Source organism: Strix aluco, chromosome 18 (assembly GCF_031877795.1).
Source record: "Strix aluco isolate bStrAlu1 chromosome 18, bStrAlu1.hap1, whole genome shotgun sequence".
Taxonomy (NCBI): domain Eukaryota; kingdom Metazoa; phylum Chordata; class Aves; order Strigiformes; family Strigidae; genus Strix; species Strix aluco.
In genome coordinates, this window is record NC_133948.1 from 1,284,700 (window position 1) to 1,304,902 (window position 20,203).

At 56.6% G+C, this 20,203-nt stretch overlaps 1 protein-coding gene across 3 annotated transcripts in view; it reads right to left on the reverse strand.

Moving 5' to 3' along the window:
• Positions 1–20,203, reverse strand: part of MYO18B (myosin XVIIIB) — a 70,588-nt gene that overhangs the window by 42,845 nt on the left and 7,540 nt on the right. For all 3 annotated transcript variants that reach the window (XM_074844242.1, XM_074844241.1, XM_074844240.1), the window contains exons 11-22: positions 20,080–20,143; positions 18,284–18,428; positions 12,063–12,233; positions 11,117–11,207; positions 8,888–9,080; positions 7,513–7,593; positions 6,979–7,126; positions 6,701–6,860; positions 5,376–5,556; positions 4,456–4,648; positions 3,827–3,936; positions 1,169–1,234 (exon numbers count right to left, since the gene is read on the reverse strand). In XM_074844242.1, the coding sequence (XP_074700343.1) occupies positions 1,169–1,234; positions 3,827–3,936; positions 4,456–4,648; positions 5,376–5,556; positions 6,701–6,860; positions 6,979–7,126; positions 7,513–7,593; positions 8,888–9,080; positions 11,117–11,207; positions 12,063–12,233; positions 18,284–18,428; positions 20,080–20,143 (1,603 nt within the window). The remainder of the gene's footprint in view (positions 1–1,168; positions 1,235–3,826; positions 3,937–4,455; positions 4,649–5,375; positions 5,557–6,700; positions 6,861–6,978; positions 7,127–7,512; positions 7,594–8,887; positions 9,081–11,116; positions 11,208–12,062; positions 12,234–18,283; positions 18,429–20,079; positions 20,144–20,203) is intronic.

The window sequence follows — 20,203 nt, forward strand, 5'->3', positions numbered from 1 at the left end:
CTTTCCTTGGGCCACTGCCCATTTCCCACCCACCGCAAGAACAGGAATGCTGGCAATGGCATTTCTGACAGCGTACACACACATGCACACAGATAACAGCAAAGATGCCAGTTTACAACAGGAAAAACAAAATTAACCACATCATTTTCTTTAACTGAACTTGTCAGAAACACCTCATAAATGATACAGATTTGCTGATGGCATTAAATTTAGCCTGGTATCGATCTCTCAGAGTGTAAGATCTCTCTCGGTCATTGCCTGGCGCAGCTCTTGGGATATGGGACCAATCACTCCTGACTGTTGTGCACCATTTGCATAATACAGCTTTAATAAAAACTGAATTACACTTGCGAAGCCGGTGGCATACTTAAAGAGCTGCATTTTAAAGATGCCAAATTGAATCAAAGAACAATTCCAAGGAAACTCACTTTCTTGAGATAATGCTATGATTGCTCCACCACCTATTTGATTGTCTCATTAATGTCTGTATTAACTTCACAAGCCAGCGAGTTTTAGAAGCTAGTACAAAATCAATGCTCAAAGCGATGGCAAAACTAACTCCTCTATAACAAGATGTGACTGGAGCTGCTATCGCGCTATTGATTAAGTACAAGGGTTTCATAAAAGAGATAATTGCAAACTGCACTGTGCAGGATAAAAGAAAGTTATTTTGTTCCACAGAACCGTTTCATGAATTCTTTCTTTATAGACTCCGAGAGCTGAAGGCAAACACCCATGCAAAATTAATTTTTCTTTCAGATTATCGCATTTAAGTTCAAATGTTGTTGCTGCAACAACTCTTGCACCTGCAGCTGCCCGGCTCAACAGCCTTAACCCCAGCCCACCAAAACCATGAGCTGCCCAAGCCCCATCGACTCCCATGAGACATCAAAGGTAATTAGGAACTTAAATGCCATGAGGGCTGGACTCTGATAATTAGGTACACAGTTTACCCAGGGTAACGCTTTCAAACGTGAGTTAGGAGCATTCCGCTTTGATTTTTGGCAAGGCTTGGTTTCCCAGCCCAGCTGGACGCCGTGGGAGCTGCAGAGGAGAGGCTTTCTCTCCAGTTTGGGGAGCTTTGGGCAGCTGGGAGCGCCTGGCCCGGGGCTAGCTGTGCCCAAACGCACCAAGAGCAACGGGGAGGCAGAGACCAGAGCCGCTGTACCTGGCTGCGTCCTATGGCCACGCTCTTCTTCTCCAGATCCAGCGCCTGGAAGAGCTCCTCTATAGCCTGCGGAGAAGGAGCACATCAGGGAATTGCTCAGAAAACATTTACACCCTGACATGAGCCTGCGGAAATGGGGCACAGTGACGCCCAGTCCTTACGGGCACCCAGTAAGGGTGCATCCAGCTGTGGTCTTGTTTCCTCCTCTCCACGCGAAAGCGCGCCCGCCCAGCCCTAGAGCAGCCTCTGAAACAGCTGCCCCAGCCCCGAGTCCTGGTGCAAGAAGGACTTTCTGCTCCGGAGGCTTTGGGCAGGATGGGGATCTGCAGCCACATGCAGAATTTTCCTCCTTTTGCTGCCATCCCTGGTCTGGAAGGACCCCAATACACCCTGACAGAAGGAGGCTATTCAGGGGAAGGTGAGAGCCCATCCTGGCACTGTCCAGCCAGGGTCCACCTTAAGACCCTGTGCAGCTGCGAGCCCTCGGTGCTCCCCTCCTGCCTGCTCGCCAGCAGCTCAGCCCGTGGAGCTGAAAGCACAGGGGGAAGCACCAAGTTCCCCCCGAGCCCACCAGCACAGAGCTGAGCCCCCGCGGGGAGGCAAGCAGGAGATTAGTCCCAAGCCATAAGAGAAGCCTGAACTCAACTACTCTGAGCTTTGGACGGACATGGGAAGGTAACAGCCAGCAATACCACGCATCTCCCCAGGGCAGCAAACACTCTCTGGATGAAGGGATGATTCGAAAACCCCAGAGCTACAGAAATTGTAACAAAAATCCTGCACTAATACTTTGCGCTGAACAACATCCTCCAGCAGCCTCACACATCTCCTCCACGAAGGACAAACCCACGTCAGAAATATTTTGCCACGGCCCCAGGAGCACCCAGCTGCAGGCCTAAGCCCTCGCCAGCAGCCATGCAGGCACCAGGGCGAGGGGGGACGGAGCCCGGGGGTACGGACCACCACAGTGCATGAAACCACGCGCAGGGCTCTGGGGGATGAGCCCGTCCCACGCGCAACAGCGGGGTCGGTCGCCTCTGCGCTGGCACCCTCGCGACAGGACAAGTTGTGCTCCAGCGGCCGGGTTAATGCAGCTTACTGGGAAGAAGTCTCCCGCTAAAAAAAACACGTGGAAACAAGCTCCAGGGAGGATGGGATTTTTCAAATCCCCTGCTTACACGCTGCTGACGAGGCACCCTCTGCCTCCTTACAGCATTTAATAACAATATTGACCTTTTCTGACTGTGAAACTTGTCTTATTAAATCCCGAGGTCTTAACTGAATTTGCACACGCTGGCTGGCAGTTTGCACAACAGAGCACGTGCCCATGTTTAATTCATCCCCTCTCAGCTCTTCCTGGCTCTCAGTGCTTCTCCGCTTGCTCACAGTCTGGTCCAGGGGCAGTTCTCCCCAGTTTTTGCTACAAATTTATTATGAAACAAATAAAACTGACAAATCTCTGCCTTTGTTCCTCAGCTCCTTGGGCTTTCAGGCTTCGTGGGAGGAGGTGAGGAGCCACCCTGGGCTGCTGCAGGTGATACCCGGTCCCCAGGAACCTCCATGGTCCCTGCTCCCTTGGCAATGCTGCCTGGCTTGTCCTCAGCCAGCCGGTTTTTGGGGGAGCCAGGACAAGGGACAGGGTGCTGCCACGCTGAGACAGAGCAATGCCACCTGCACGTGCCCCCAGCCCCTCAGTTTGTGCCCTGTCCTGCAAAACCAGACCTACCAGGCACGCGGCCAGAGCGCTGGAGGACCAAGGCACAGCCCGCAGCGAGCAAGATTTTCAAAGCCACTTTTTCTTGAGTATTAAAAAGAAGCAATAACAGGCTTCATTTCCAGGCTGATTTCCTCAAGTCCTCTCCACGGTGCAATAACATTGGCAAATGCGGCCCACGCCGGGTGTGTTTACTGCCTTTGCAAAAACTGTCCTTGGGGGGAGAAACTCCGGGACGAAGAGCCGAGCTGGGCTGCTCAGCCAGGCTGCTGGAGGAGCCACGTCCCTCCATGCTCGGGCACGCGTGGGAAGGGTGAAGAGGAGAGGGACGCAAAGCCACCCCCTGCACCCACGCAGGACCCCACAGCCGGGCCATGGCCATTGTTAGGAGCTGCAGCCGCCCAGAGCCTGGAGCTACGGGCTGAGCCCCAAACCCAGTCACCGTTTCTCAGCAGTGCTGTGGGTGCTGCTGTGCCACCCTGAGCCTTGCTGGACGTGGATTTTCTCCTTCACCCCAGTTCCTGAAGGCAGCCTCGCATTTAAGAAAGCCCCCAGGACCTGCACGGACAACCCTGCTGCCAAAGCTCCTCAACATCTGCCCAGATGTGCACTCCCACCCGTGGCGGGAGACGCTGGAGCTCGGCAGCCCACAGACCTGCAGGTTTTGACCCTACAGCAGCCACAGGAATTATATCAGCAGCGCTGATGCCCGAGTGAGGCAGGGACTGGGAAGCAGCTCCTGACACAGGGCTGGGAGATGCTGGTCTGACTGGTTTGGAGGGAGGACAGCTGGGTGCAGGCAGGGTACAGGCAGTGCCAGCGCAGGGACTGCTGCAGGGAGCTCCAGGAATTGCTCCTCGTTGCAGAGAAAGCCCTGACTACGCTGGGGAGGACTGGAAGAGCTCCGGCACCGGCAGAGCCCCATGTGCTAGCCCAGCACACACCTTGCTCTCATCCGGCACCTCGTAGGCAGAGGTGTGCTTCTTCATGACGTCCGGAGCCAGGACCTGGAAGCGCCTTCGGAACTGGGTCAGGAGCAGGTGATCCGCATAGCCTGGGGACAGACAGCCATCGCTGGGGGCCACGCCAGCCCAGGGGCACGGGGCGTGCACTGAAACGCTGGGGAGGGAACCAGCGGCAAAGGGTGGCACGGCCTGTGCGCAGCAAAGGGCACTGCAGGTGGTGGGGACCAGGGGAGCCGCCCTTAGCAGAGAGAGATGCGCTTGAGGTGGCCGGACACCATCCCAGCACGTTGTGTCATGCAGGAGATGCCCCTGGACCTCCCGCACGGTCCCTCTCCCCCCAGCATGGACTGGGACCGCAGGTGGTGCAGGTCTAGCCCGATGCGCAGAGCTCCAAGGGGAGCACAGGGGAACCTCCCTGGAGCTGCAGCCACTGTGCTCAGGTTGCAGCGCTGCAGGAAGGAGAGGGGGTGGGAACCCCTGGCAAAAAGCATCAATAAAAACTCGGGGGCTTTTTGAAGTGGGGCTGGCAAGAGGCAGATGCCGAGCAAAACGTGGGAGGGCTGAGCCGCCAGCGCGGCACACGGCAGCGGTGGAGGGCCACGACGTACCAATGCGGTGAAGGCGCAGGGCGTCCAGGAGCTGGGTCCCCTCCAGCTGGGCTCTCAGGGTTGGCACGTCCAGCTGCGGGGCTACGTCGGGCGGTGCGGGGGGCCGAGGGGCCCCGGAGGGTTGGGGCGTCCCCGGGAGGAGGCAGTGGATGAAATGCAGCTGGGAGCGTCGGAGAAGGTTCATGAGCGCGTCCTGCCAGGCAAGGAAAGGTCAGTGGGGTGGGAGGGGGACAAAGAGACAGTGTGTGGTGGTGGTGGGAAATGCTCCTTGTGCACACCCCGCCAGGTGTCTGGGCAGGTAAAGGAGCCTCCTCAGAGCTCAAGTGCATGTTAGGAACAACAGCTTCGGTCAGAGAGGTGAGCCTGAGGGGCAGGTCACAGATGCTGAGTGGGACCCTTCCTCCTAATGTCCCATGTTTTCGGTTGATGGGCTACAAAAAGTTACCAGGGTTGAGGGTTGCTGGGTGGGGTGAGCCCAGGACAGCCTGGACCACAATGTGGGTTGGCCGGGGAGTCTACAGAGACTGAGCCTTGTCTCCTCAACAGAGTTTAGGCACCTAATTATGGTCAAAATCAGCAGGAGCTTGGCACATGCCCAGCACGGAGGGCTAGTCCACTCGTCTGAGTGCTTAAGAGGATTAAGTGGCGGCACAGCAAGGTGCGTGTGTAATCTGGTTTACGATTTGTTTGCCTGGGACACTTTCCCTGAGCCACAGCGGTGCTGGGGAGGCCTGTGGCCACCGGTGGCCAGAGCAGCATCCTGGGCCAAGAGCCCTGCGGGACACAGAGCCTCAACAGAGCCCCACGAAGCAGGAGGTACCTGCCGGGGGGGTGTGGGGTCCCCGCTAAGGGGGATACACCCCACTAAACAGGACACCCACTGCTGCCAACACCATGCCGGTCCCAGTGCCAACACTCACCACCTGCAGTTTGAGCTGAGCACACACCGACTTCTTCACGGCTGCCAAGCTGCTGGCGAAGGTCTTCCTCACGCAGGCGTTGCGGTGCAGGGCCGCCTGGGAGCGTCCCTCCAGCCCCGCCACGGCGCGGCAGGCCAGCGGCGCCCCCGAGCGCGGCAGCACCAGCTCCTTCACAGCGTCTCTGTTGGGGCAAGCAATGAGACGGGGAGGTGGAGCCACAGCGATGGGGAATGTCCCAGCCCCTTCAATGGGGTGCAATGCTCAGCACCCCAAACTCAGCATCGGTGCTCTGCGGAGCGGAGAGGGGTGCCAGGTCACCCCCCACCCCCTCTGTTCTTCTCTAGTTTGGGCACCGAGCTGTTCACCGCTGTTAAAACTTTCCTGAATGGAAGTCCAAAACAAAATGAGCTGGGAGTGTTTAAGCAGAAACTTAAAATCATCCCATGTGTGGAGACGTCTGCAGCAGCTCAATCACATTTCCATTCTGATTTAGTTTACAAGGTTCCTCGAAGCAGTGGGGAAAACCTGCCCTTGGTCAGCGATGTCTCGCAGCCCCAAGCCGTGCTGGATGCCCAACCCTGCGGCACTGCGGAGCTGAGGACATCGTGGGATCTCCCCGGTGTCCCCTGGCTCTCCCACTGCACATGTCTACAGGAGGGGACCCCCACTGAAGCGCCAGTGGCACGGATCTGCTGGCGTGCAGAAAGCCGACAGCTCTGATGGAAGCTGTTCGCCGCAGCATTCTTCACCAGCTCGCTCTGCAGTGCTCACTGCGCTCACAACGTGTAGATGTGGCTGTCAGTCAGCCCGGGGGCTTGACGGCCGTAAGTCAAACCACTTGACATCTGCTCTCCCCACCTTAACTTATCTCTCTCAGGATTCCCCAAAAGCCGGGTTGAAAGCTGTGGGGTTTTCTGGCTTGCTTGCAGTTTTTCCCTGGCCAGAGCCGGACTCCAGCAGCACAAGGCTGGTGTTGGCAGGCGCCTCGGGCTGCGCCGCAGACTGGATCCACTCGAGATCCCGTCCCCTCCTTGCCTGCCCGAGGCCAGATCAGCTCCATCCCCTGGGCTGTGCGTCAGGCAGGAGGTGGGGGGGCAGGCAGGGACCCCTCACAGCCAGCACCAAGGGCACTGCCCAGGCCATGGGTGCTCTCCTCTCGTCGGAATGCCCCACACAACCCTCTGCCTTCCCCACCACGGTGCTGTGGTGGGTTTGCAACCTCCAGCCGCAGCTGGAGCAACTCAGCCGACGGCAGGGTCATCCCCAACCCACTCCCCTGGGCACGGCGATGAGCGCCAGTGCTGCGGCACCTCCCTCATACTTACACCTTGGACCGCTGCAGCACCTGGATGGCGTTTTGTGCCGAGAGGTTGAGCTTGGCTTTGCTGACCCAGCCCGTGAGGTCGTAGCGCACGGGGTCCGTGCCCAGCTGGTGGGAGATCTCGAAGTGCAGCGCCTGCTCGCACCTGCGCATACAGCCGTCCCCTGCGATGGCACCCCAGAGTCACTCCGGAAGAAAAGCCCAGGGAGATATTTAATTTGCCACATGGTTTCTTAAATTTCCAGTGCCAAAGGACAGGCAGCTGAGCTGACCCCGACTTACCCTCCTGCTCGGGTCCCTTGGTGGCGAAGTAGGAGCAGAGGCGGTCGAAGGCAGTGCTGTCCCCGGCGCCTGGGATCAGCACCTCCTCGTCCAGGATCCACAGCAGCCCCCTGCGATCAGTGCCCGGGCTGCCGGGCAGCGCCTGTGGCTGCCAAAGGGACACGGCCCTTGGTGACGGGGAAGGGGCAGAAGGGCCGCAGGGAGCTGGCTCCGGCCGCAGCCATGCCACCCTGCTCCCCAGCACCTCTGCCCACCCGTGTCCTCTGCCCCACACCGGGGCCAGGAGACCCTCCTGGTCTGATCCAGCTCTGGACATTGCCCTCAAGACCTTGCCCAGGAAGGGTGCTTGTATTTTATAAAAACAAAAAGGTCTTGGTTGATGCTGTGCCCTCCCCTGCAACAGCCCAGCTCCTCTGTGCAAAACACACTGCGAGGTTCCACTCTGCCTCGGAAATCCTCACTCCTCTGAGCAGGAGGATGCTTCAAGCACAGCCAGAGCAACCAACTCCCACTGTGGCCACGGGGACAGGTTACCTGTGAGGAGCTCAGGTCGATGACAGACAGCGTGGCCAGGGGAGAGCGCTCTGGAAGATCAAAAGATACCTCAACATTTTCCTGGAAAACATTATTTAAAAGTTTGCTTCAGTCATGGCCTGGCATGTGAGAACCAAGAGGAGATATGTTTGCATGGAGGAGGAGGAAGACGGTGGGGGTCCTGCTCCCGCTTGGCTTTGGGGGGATCCGAGGCCGGGGGAGCGGAGCAGCCACCAGAGACACGGCCGGTGTGACACGGAGGCACGGCCGCATCCTGCCCGCGGGCAGGGCTGCCAGGACCCCCCCACCCAACGGGCTTCTGCAGCACTTTGTGGATGCCAGACAAGCTGCATAAATCGTGGCTATGATAATAACTGAAGACTTAATAAGAAATCACCAAGAAAACAATCAGTTGTTGAATTTGCAGCTCACAGGCATTGTTTCCCTTTCTGAACCGAGGGCTGCAGGAGGGGAGGGGTAAGCACGGCTCCCTCGCGCTCACGTGTGAAGCAGGGATGCTCAGCGAGAGCCGCAGCGTTAATGTCTCTAAATGTAACATGGTGAGATTTGGCTCAGGGATTCAGGTTTGCAGCCTGAGTGTGCAGGTGGAGCAGAAAGCAGCAGCAGGGCCCTGAGTTTCTTCCTACCAAGGACACATGGCACCATCACCCCCATGTGTGACCCAGCTCTGGGACTAAATGGGTCACCGGGGCTCAGGCTCAGCACCGCAGTCCCGTGGCTGACAGGGAAATGTCTTGCACCAGGGCAGCTGCCCTTAGCCAGCAGCAAAGCCAGGGCAAAGCTGAGCCCACTGCGTTTCAAGCTCGACCAGTAACTACGGATTCATCACTAGTGAGGAGCACACAGATACTCACTAGGTGCAAGCGATGTGTGAATACTAGGCCATGGGAATTCAACTCTTTTCCCAGGGCTAGAAGTATTAAAGTAACTTCTGCAAGCCTAATAAGTTCATCTCTGCTTGTGGATTTTTCAGCAGCTTGTTTCTGCAATAATTTATCATTTTCCTTTCTATTCTCTATTATTCATCACCTAAGGAAAATCTCAGCTGCACCAACAAAAGAGCACAAAGCCTCCTGAGCTGGAACAAGCATGCCCAGAGAGATGCCAAGACAGCCTCGCATCTGTGGCACGTCCGAAATACCTGAGGGGATCCGTGACTGGGGCAGTGGGGGGAAGAGAGTCCCAGCTCAAGGCCATGGCTCTGTACAGACCCCTTGTCTTTGCAACAACCCCTCGTTACAACTCCTGAGTGTGTCATTCAGTCACACCGTGGCGGGGCACAGGGACCCGCTGGGTCAAAGGCAGCCCCATGTCCCCAGATGCTGGGACGCTGCTCCCAGCCCTCGCTCCTCACCTCTCTGTACCTCTCCATTTCCAAAACAAAGGTTTTCTCGTAGAAGAGAGCCTGCAGCCGCTCGTGCACGTAGTTGTGGCAAAGCTCCTCGAAAGTCGCTGCTCGCTCTCCCCGCTGATGCCGCGGGTTGTGGAAGCCGGGAGTGTCCACCACTGCGATGGAGGCCATGGAGAGGTGCTGGGAGGAGAAAGACCTGGGGAAAGAGCAGCACACACCACCGGGTTGTACCCACAGACCTCAGCTCTCCCTTCGGAGGTGACACTCCCTCCTCCCCCCAACATGCACGTCCCTGGGTGGGCACCACCCCTCTCCCAGTGTCTCCTGTCAGGGAGCACCTGCACCTCCTACCATGGTTCCTTCACTTGTCCCTTTGCTTCACCCACCTCTTCTCTCATCTACTCAAGCCGAGCATCTCCTCCTGGCCTGGATGGAGACACACAGCATGGACTGCTCCTGACCTGGCCTAACAACCTCTTAACTGTGGGGTGGGCTGAGATGCCGCCCTTCCCAGGGTTGGCCCCATCCTGGCACTCTTGGTATTTAAAATACTACATCTTCATCCAAATGTATTAAGTTTGATAGACCAGTTGATTTGAAAAGCAGCTAAACTGGCACATGATGCCAACACTGAGGACAACGGGAGTGTCCAAAGCCCCCGCTGCCGTGCTGTGCCATTTCTACAGGGAAAGCTGCTGATGTTCAGCTCCGAGGAAATCTCTAACAGGAACCGCAGCCCATAACACACGTGGTCTGAGAAGCAGAGATCAAAGGGCTTCTTGGGAGAAACAGAGAGGTTTACTCCTTCAAATGTTGCTTGCGGCCATTTCCAGTGTTTCAGATAAAGACAGCAGGGGAGTCTGACCACGGGAAACCTCGGGGATTGTTTTTAATGTGCATTTCTGAAACAGCCCATGGTGTTGTGCTGCTTCGCCGGCTGCGGTGCTGCCCCTTCCCTGCGGGGCAGCCCACCGCTGCTCTGGCAAGATGCAAGGAGATGCATTTCTCCTCAATAACGAGGCACCGAGGATGCCAGCCCCTTGATGAAAGCACAGGGCTGAATGAAGAAACAAAAGTATATTTATGAATTGCTTGCGGAATATCCTAGCAGCACCCTCCTGCAGCCGGAGTTGAAAAGATTCACGTTCACCATCAACTCACTGAGGAAACAGCATTTTCATGGCTGCGCTGAAACCTGCCTCGTCACCTGGATCATCGTTGCAATGGTTTAATAGGCTTTGGTGGGCTGGTGTGGAAAATAAAACCAGGCAAAACAAAGCTCCCTTTAAAGGGAAGAGGGGACCCAAGACACATCCCCAGTTAATGCTGTTATTCAAGAGAATCAGCATCATTTTGCTCTCTGTCAGCCCTTTGAGTACCATCAGCAATTTCCCTTTGGAGTGTGGTTGCTAGGAATTACAATAAAAATATTCTGCAGGTTAAATAACTGCAGGTTAAAATAAACCTGCAGCAACAACAGAGATTATTTTGGGCACCAGCTTTTATGTGGATGCTGACTTCAACAAACTGAGCTGCGCATCAGAACTGAGAAAATGGAACGGTTGCTGGTCTGATCCTTACCCCAGTGTTAAATTATTCCATTTACCCCAGTAGCTCATTTTGGATTTATGCCACGTGAAGAAAGAGATACACAGGCCACAGAGGACGTCCGTCCCGCCCTGGATCTCCAGATGGAAATAAGCAGAGTGAGGACAAGCCCCTGGGGAGACGCAGCCTCCCAGGGCGCCTCGGCAGCTGCTCTGGTGCTGGACCCTCTCACTTGACACCTCGATCCTCTCCTGTGACCAAGCTTTTACCACGAAGTGACTCCCACCACGCATCTGCAGGGCTTGCTGTGGAATTCCCTGACCGGTTTATTGCTCTGCCTGTACTGGTAACCTTGATTTCAGCCTGCAAAGTCACATCTATTATTAATAGGAAGCCGCTGCCGGTGCTGGCAGGAGGGGCAGGACACGTGCTGCCCCGTGCAACACTCAATGCACAGAGATCGCTGCTCCGCGGGGCTCTTCACCCCCGGTGCCGGCTCACGTGGGGCTGACAGCCTGCGGAAGGTCCCGAGTGCTGTCATATAACTTTCATTTTCCAGCAGGCAGCAGCTGCCTGTTCCACACGTCTCCCCGGAGAGCCCCCAGCAGAGGTTCCTCTCCTGCAGCCCCAGCAGAAGGAGCCGTCGCCCGCAGACCCCCAGCGCGGCGCCCGGCAGCTCCGTACCTGTTGATCAGTGAGACGACGGCCGCAAAGAGCTCTTCATAGAGACCCGCAGCCATCCCCTCCACGCACTCCACACCCGTCATCTTCGGCCCTGGCACAGGCAGAGAGAAGAGCGGGCAAAGACACATCATTTATTTCCAGCCGAGTTGAGCCTGGCCGGAGCCAGGCCGGTGGCAGGGCATCCCCTGGCTCGCTGGGCAGGATAACCCGCACGCTCCCAGGCTCTGCCTGCCAAGCACAGCATCCTCCTGCCTGACGTGGATTTAAGAAATAAAACTATTGCCATGTTAAAGCCCAGTTCTGCAAGTTCTTGCCATGCTAAAGGCCAGTTCTGCAAGTTCTTGCTTTTATCAGAACAACTTGCAGGGGCCTGGCTGTAATTCTGCTGCCAAGGATGAGTCGGGTGTGGAAAGGCTAAGCTTAAAGCTGGGTGATATCTCACCCTGCCCCGCCCCGTGCATGCTGGATCTGCCTCCGTGAATCCAATCTGAACATTAATTTGAGGTTTCCAGAGGCTCAGCAGTACTTTGTCCAGCTGGAGCACACCCCCCCCGCCATGCCCAAGTCTCCTCGCAGGACACGGATTCAGCTGTGGGCACGGGGCCAGGGTGCCCACCCTGCTGCCCTCCTGGTTTGGGGGTTTTCCCCCCTTTTCTAGGGAGAGCTCTCACAGCATTTAAGCTGCATCACTTATCTGCCAGGGGCATTATCTGAATTCACCTGATCTTTGTGTGTCCCTAAGGAGTGACAGGCTGAGGGTAGCTCCATGACAGAGCACAGTTGATGACTTAATTAATATGAACAGACTTAAACGGACCCCACTGCCTGGAAAGAAAAGGGCGTATTGCCTCTCCCTGCAGCACACCCTCCATCTTCTCCTCGCGCAGAGCACAGCATCTCCCTGTCACCCATAAACAAAGGAAAAAGGGATGCAGCATCCCGGTACCTGCCGGGGTCTCCTCTGCTGGGGGCAGCCGGGGGCCCCGTGCTGTGACCTGCGCCAGGATCTGCTTCAGGTGGTGTTTGAAGACAGCGGTGGTGAACTCCTCCAGGTCGCAGCCCAGCACTTCTGCAGCGATGCTCGCACGCTCGAATTTCATGAACTGCTTCCTGCCAACTGGGGAGGGGGGCACGAAGGGCTCAGGCAGAGCCAGCCTGAGCGGAGCTGGGCACAGGCTCGGTGCCTCCGGCCAACATCCCTACCCACTCCCACGTGCAACTCCCCCCAAATCAAAATCGGAATAAAATAAAACCAAGAAGGACTGCTGTTTGCAGCGTGGGACAGGGAGGCGGGCAAGGATGCTGTACCAGTGCACCCCAGTTTCCTTCCATCACCCAGGACTGCCGGACTGGCCCTTCCCTCACATCCCTAAGGGGCAGTTTCAGACCAGGCACTGACTTTCCTGACCCGCTCAGAGCAACCACCCTGCAGACCACAGCCTGGAAATGCCCTTTGGGCAACGAGCTAGCCTGGGCAAAGCAGGCAGGAGCCATGCCGGCGGGCAGGGGGTGCTCGGCCCCCCAGCAGCGCTGGGATGCTTGGCTGAGACGGGGATGCAAAACAGCTACAAAGGAGCCCACACCAAAAGCTGGTTTGCACAGCTGCTAGGAAGAGCTTCAGTGTTACCTCACTGCCTCACACAACATCACTGACGGAACCGAAAAGCTTTTTCCTCCTCAGAGTCCACCCCCCTCCTCCTGCTGTCCCTTCTCCTTCAGGGACAACTCCCATACCCCTTCCTAGCCACGGGACCCGGGCTCGGTGGTCCACCTGGCTCGCAGTCCCACCGTGGGCAGGACAAGGGGCTGCCCTCCCTACACACCCGCTTCTGCTAACAGCAGCTGTACGGATCCTCAACTTTGCAAGCTACTTATCACATTAAAGGCTGGCTGGCTCGAGAAAGGTTGATGGATTTGTCCCCTGAGCAACCATTTAGCATAAGAGGACCTTTTTTTGGTCAGAATCTAGTTCAAAACTTTAAGGATCTCAAATCAATGCTTTTGAACCTGTTTTCCCCACTATAGTGCTCCCCAGGAGGTCAAAGCATCCCACCCGCCCAGCGAGACTGGGCAGAGAGGACACTGGCTCCAAGGAGAAGTTTTGGGGCAATTCAGAGCAAATCAGGAACCAGGTGGATCATGCAACCAACGCAGGTTGCTGCCGCCAGCACGGCGTCGCTCAGGGTCTGCATTTCAAGAGCTTCAGCGGAGCGAACCAGCAGATGTGTTGACGGAAGCTGATGGATTATGAACCAATCCCTCCAAATCCCATTTCACCTTCCCCAGCCCCAGCGTTTGCTGTCCCCGCCAGCCCCAGAGCAGCGCTCCCCCCAGCACTGCCAGCAGACAGAGCTGGTCCCCGCTATTTACATCCCGCAATAGTGATTAAAATCAATAGGGGAGCAATCTGCAGGATAAATCCTTTCACAAACCCAGGAAGAAGCCGATGCACACTCAGGAATAGGGGGGGGATGAGCAGAAACGGGAGCAGATGAGCAAAGACACCCAGAGATCTGATGGGTGAGGAGCCAGCCCGGGGGCTCACGGCTAAGACGAGCTCTTAAAATAAAGGAGGTGGCTGTGGCAGAGGAGAGGGTTTGGGATGGAGAGCAGGAGATGGCCACATCCTGGCCAGCCCCCCGCAGGGCCAGGGTCCCCCGCTCCTGGCCGAGGCGATGCACAAAGCAGCAAAAGTTCCCTGGAGCCGGGGGGCTGCTTCACGGCACAGCCACGAGTCATCCCCCCTTTCATCTTTTCCCATTATTTTTTATTCTGATTGAAGGATTCCAACATCAAGGGCTGTGCTGGAGCAGGCAGAGGAATTGCCTCAACAATCCAGGCTTTGATTTATTTTGTTTTCACTGTTTTTTGACTGAGCGGGGGGCGCAGAGGCTGCTCCCCATCAGACATCTCCACATGCTGCTGCTCGCCGGGGAGCGGAGGGGCGGAGGGGCTGGGGCTGCACAGACCTGCTCCACCGGCTGAGCTCCTGCAGCCAGCATCCCACACTAGCCACTCCAGTATCCCACACTAGCCACTCCAGCATCCCACACCAGCAGCCCTTTAGTGCCCCCCAAATTGCACCCTCACTGTAAGCAGCTGGCATGTGCCGAGTCAGCAAGGCTGGGGACACGGCCACTCCTGCAAACCCCACAGCTTGCCCAGCTGTGGATCTGCCCACCCCACATCCAGCACCCCCCCGGCAGCCCCAGGAGAGGCCGGGCACCATTTCACACTTCATAAAATATAAACAGCAGCAGCGGCGTGAGGCCCTCCTGGGTGTAATGCGACCATTGTAAAACACGCCAGCTCTAACGCCTAAAAGGTAATTACTTCAGTCCATTTAATATTTAAGAGAATCAGCAGGAAAATACAGGGTCAGCACCAGCTTCGTCTCGCCCGCGCGCCCATGCGTGCTGCCCGGGCAGCGCCCGGGTTTCTATTTTTTAGTTCAAATCGGGAAGTGTGGGGAGCAGCAGGGAGGTCTGGAGGGGCCAGACCCCGTCCCCCCGTCCCCCTGTCCCCATCCCAGCCATGTGCTGGTACCTGCAAGCCGAGGGCAGCGTTCCCCAGGAGCGGAGGGGACCTGCACCGTGGGCTTGCTGCCGGGACGGGCAGCTTGGCATCACCACGACCCACTTCGCCTGCCTTCCCGAGCCCCCGCGGCTGCGTGGGGCACACCTGGGCAGCCTGCCCTTTTTTTTTTTTCCCACTTATTTTGTCATTAAAACATTTGCACTGCTAATGGGATGAATAAAAAAGCCCATTTGTTCCTTTTTATTACCCTGGGAGGGGACAAGGAGAGAGAGGAGGCTCCTCCTGGCTTGAATGGTTAATTTATTTGTCCTGCACTAAATTCTCCAGTCTATTCTCTGTTGACCCACTGCCTGATGTATGACATATTAAAGCCTATATATAACAAAGGGAAGAGCTGTGTAATAGCATGATTAAAGAAATATGCCATTCTGGCTGCATTTCCCCGACTGTTTGTAATAAAGATGTCAGAGCGCTGAACAGATAGTGCCATAACTCGGTGTGCGGGGAGACAGCCCGCCCGGCCCGGGGGCCGCGGTGGTGATCGTAAAAACCTCCACGAAGGAGAAGCAATGTCAACGGACACCGGCCAGGACATGGAGCAAAACCAGCTCTCAGGCTGAGCAGGGGTGTGCTGGGGGGGCAGGCCCCTGCCTCGGGGCTGGATCTCCCCTCTGCTCCTTGCACGGGGCTTGAGCTGCTCAAAGCACCGTTTCCAGCAAACCGCCCCGTTTCGCAGGCAGCAGAGCACCAGCTCTGCCCCATTTGTGCTCCAAACCGGGGTCCCCCTGCCCTGGGGGGTCGCATTGTTCTGCCTAAACCCTCTTGCCTGGGGAAAGGAGCCCCCAAGGGCACCCTCCGGAGCACAGAGGTGGTCGCTGCATTACGATCCTGCGTCACCGCGGTTTAGCTCTTTCCCATGAAGCCATCAGGCTTCCTCAGGGCGAAACTGCTGCAACTGCAACCCAAGAGGCACAGAGAGCCACCGTCCTCCCGAAAACAAATCACACCAAACCAGCCGCGCTTCCCTCTACGGCAAGAAAACCAGGTGGTGAAGAGCAAAAAGCTTTAACAGAGAGAGAGAGAGAAAAATTGGCAAGACTGAGAGGCCAGCACTAATGCAACCCTTTCCAAGAATCATTTTGATGAATGACGTGGGGAAGCGGAGCAGCCCTTCCCGGCAGCAGCCAGGCGGCCTTGCGCTCACCCGCCGCGCGGAGCTACGGCAAAGCCCGTGATTTTCTACACCCGAGGCCGGCGTTGGGCGCCAGCCCCGGGACAGCTGCTCTGCAAAGGGAAAGCAAAGCTGAAGCGGGGGCAGAGGCTCCCTGTGCTGCGTCCTGCTCTCTCCTCGTCACCTCCCACCTCCAGCACCAGCACAGCCCTCGGCTGCCCCGGCGCTGCCAACCTCCACAGGGTTTGGGGGGGCTCGGAGCCTCCCTCACACTCCACCACCCCCCTCCTACACTCCTGCCCTTATGGTTTTCCTCCATCCAAGGGGTTCAGGTCACTGGTTTTGCAGCAGCCCCTGCCCGGTGCAGCAAGGGGGGTCCGGCGGGAGCCATGCTTGGCTCCCGGCCACAGCGCACACCCGCCTGCAGCACCAGGAGGACTTGCAGCCACTGGAAACCAGTCGCCTCCATTAAAGCTGCGTGGTGGGAAGCCCACAGAAAGCGGGGAGCGCGATGCTTTATTTTTATTACAGTCAGCAAAACGGACAGCTTGAGAGCGAGCTGAATGCCGACCCCCAGCTGTGCCCGAAACCTCCTTCCCGGTTAAAGAGGCAATGAATAAATGAAAATATGTAATATTCTGCAGCCCACAAAGGGGACTGGAAGCACTTAGGTGAATGGGTACCTAGGATGCCCTGCTGGCCTCTGCCTGTCAGGCTGCTTTCTCACAAAACGAGCCACTCTCACACATTTCAAAGGCAACGGGAAACACTGACACCGGGATGGAGCAGGCTTTTGAAATTCAGCCTTTTCTTCTCACTGTTTTTCTAGCTGCAGATGTATTTTCCACTCTCAGTCAGAGAGAGGTGGTGCTATTCCCTCCTGTTTGGTTCCTGGACAAACTGAATTTGTGATGAGATGATAGCCATCGCAGAAGGAAAAAAAAAAAGAAAAAGAAAAAAAGGCGCATTTAACCTGCGCTGGGGTCTGGCAGCCGGAGCAGGGCACGTGCCGGGGCGGCGGCGGTGGCTGCAGCGCCTGGCTGCGCTCCTGAACGCCAGGGAAAAACCAGCGCCGGGGCTCCCTTTGGTGAGATTTCAAGGAGAGGATTTTGAATATACAACTTCAAAGTGCATGAAAGGGGAAGGGAAGAGATGGCTATCAGGAGACAGGTTTAACCACATTAAAAGAGTCATCGCCCCCACTGAGACTTTTGCTCCATCCAGCTTTGATCCATTTTTTATCCATATTTCCTTTCATTTCTCCCCTTTTGTTGGCGCACGATGGGGGAATCGATACCAGAGTGAGTGATGCTGAGACATGCTCTGGTTGTTAAACCTGTACCCAAGCCACAGCCCGGCCTGGGCCCGCTCTTAACATTCCTATTTGTGCTGCAATAATGGCAACATGATCTGTTGAATATCACACTCGATTCACTTCCAGCCTGACTTACAGGAGGCCTGGGACAGCACGTTCAGTAAGTCTGAGCAAACCAGCTCAGCTCATCCAGCAAACCCTCCGTGGCCCACACAGTGCCTGTCCCTCCATCGCCTTTGAGCTGGGCCCTCTTGAAATGAGACGCATCTCCAAAATCGGCTCTCCTGAAAACTCTCAAGGCAGAAGGACTTCCTTTTTTTTTCTTTTTGGCCAAAAGCCTTATCACACACTTCAGCCTGAGAGAGCAGGGTCATTTTTTATAAGTTGGAAGGGCATTAGGGGAGATGGAGATGGGGAAAGAGAACACCAGAGAGAAGGAGAAAGAGGACTCACTGTAAGTGATGACAGCATTCATCCTTTTAAAATAATTAATAAATGATTAATGGCATAAATTACCATAAGATGTGTTATGACATGTTGCAGAGACATTTATAAATGTCTGTGGCTTAGTTTATAGCAGCCTTTATGCAGTCCTCATAAATTGAAGTGTGTAAATCAATGTGGCTGTCTCTAAAATGGGTTAGAGCACATCTTAAAATAATTTATAAGGGGTAAGGCAATTTCTATATGCCTGTATTAACAAAGTCTTTATAAATACAATCTTCATCCAGACTCATCCTACTGTAATTCAGCTACTGTATTACACACTCAGGGGATGATAAAGTTATCGTTACCTGAAACCGTCCCGCCGCAGAGTCATCGGAGTCAACGTGCCCCAGCGCGTTACCTCCCCCTGGTCCCTCCCCAGAGCTGGCGTGGGGTGACACCTGGCAGCCCCGCACATGGCCGGGGGACAGACCCGCTCCAGAAGCCCCCATGGGGCAGGAGGCAGCATCGCCCAGCTCCTCCGTGGGCAATGAAGGGCTCGGAGCCACCGCCCGTGCCACAGCCTCTGGGTGAGCATCCCTCCCGCACGCCTCCCTCCTGAGCACCGCGCGCCGCGGGGACGAGCTCCCTTGCCCCCCTCTAACCCCCCGGCCCCAAGATGAGGTCTAAGGAAAGGAGGGGCAGGAGCTCCCCGTACCTTTACAGGCGCCGGCAGCTCCCAGGTGGTAGATGCCGGCCAAGATGCGCCAGACGGCCGCCTGCTCCTCCGCCGTGATGCCCAGCGTGGCCATGGCAGCCCGGAGCTGGGCGAAGGCCGCCGAGGCTTTCTGCTTCTCCTCGGGCTGCAGGCGGAAAGAGACGGGAAGGGAAAGGTCACGGCCTCTGCCAGAGCACCCCAGGCACTGGGCACAGGGGGATACACACGGCGGGAAGGCAAAAGGGCATGTGAAAACCAGGTGGCCAGCAAGGAGAAGACAAAAAGAGACCCTAGGAACAGTTTGGACAGCAGTGGGAGAAGCCCCTGGCAGGTTCCTCGAGAGCCTGGTGTTCAGAGCAAGCCTGGGTACGTCTTCTCATCCTACGACTACACAAAATTCCCACTTCAGGAGTGTCTAGAGATGTTAAACAGCAGCTGGAGATCGACCATTTCTATCTCACTAAACACCCCACCCAGGGGTGTGCTGGGCAGCAGCACAGCCTCCAGCCAGGAGCAGACCTCATCTGCCCACCTCCAACCACAGCAGCCCTGGCCAGGACTCCTGCAATTTATATTTTTTTTGCAAATGTAGCCCCACTGCAAAATTAGGGCTTTCTTCCCTCTGAATGGAGGCTGTTCTGTGCAGACATATGAGGCCCCGGGGGCCAGACACCGCACGTGGGCTCCGGCGTGCAGCATCCCTGTCTTGGCAAGGACCGGCCCGCCTGGGCTAAAGGATCCCGGTGCCGAGGCCTGCGGGGCGGCTGCCGATGAGGAAACACAGCTGAGGCCTGCGATTTCCCCAAATTCAAACAAATACCCCAAATACTTGTGACACTGGTGTCACAGCAAGGGTTCTCCATCCCCACAGGCTGCGGGGATGAGGGTTGGGAAACCGCTAATCAGATTTTTCACTCTCAGCAACCAGAGCTCAGTTCAAAAAGGAAAATCTGACAAATTCCCCCAAATGCCAACCCTAACCAAACCTTTTGGGTGGTTCATGCTTCCACGCCCCCACCCCCAGCATCCCCGGTGCTCCTTGGACAGCCCCACAGTGCCACGCTGAACCGAACAGCCGAGCCCGGCTGATCAGGGACACGCACGTGCTGCGGGGAAGGAGGAGAAGCAGTGGCAGAGACAACGCTCATCTCGTCTCCTTTGCAGAGCTCCCACTCCCTGGGCTGAAGAGACGCTGCCCGGCTCCTGCCGACCCTCCGTATCCCAGCGGGAAAACCCTCTGTGCTGGGATGGGGGACCCACAGGAATCGGGGGCTGCGAAAGGAGGGTAAAACCCCATCTCTGAACCCAAATCTGCTGCTGTACCCGCAGGGGGAGGCCCCGCAGTAGCTCGCTGTGCTCCCCGTGAGAGCTGCTGCTCGAACGGCCGATTCCTTTGGCGGCCGGACCGGAGCAGGAGCTCCCTAATGAACGTTGAATATTGGATTCATCAGTAGATGATGTAACTGCCAATTGCTGCGTTCAGCCCAGCGCTTTGGCTCATGGGCAATCTGCCTGGCCTTCGCAAACGCCTCAGACTAAGGAGCTGGTGCTGGAAATCAGCTGCGGTACTTTTAGCCCCTTAAAAATCACCTTCTGGGCCCTCCGAAGGATGCGCTTGCCCCCCCCAGGAGCTCCTGCCGTAGGGAACTACCAGGGGTTGCTGGGTCCCCCGCTCCCACGGCGCCGTCGGAGGGGTGCTGGAGGCTGTTTCGGCAGACCCTTCCTCACACCCCGATATTTGCTCCCTTCCTCCATGTGCCCAGAATGGTGGCACCATCCCCGGCATTTCTCCCTACCTTTGAGAACGGCTTGATCCCAAAGGAGTTGCTCTCAGCCACCTGGTGCAAGTGCAGCATTGTCCTGGAATGAGGTAACAGAAAATGAGACTCGAGCTCCCTCCTGCCCCCAGCACCCCCCAAA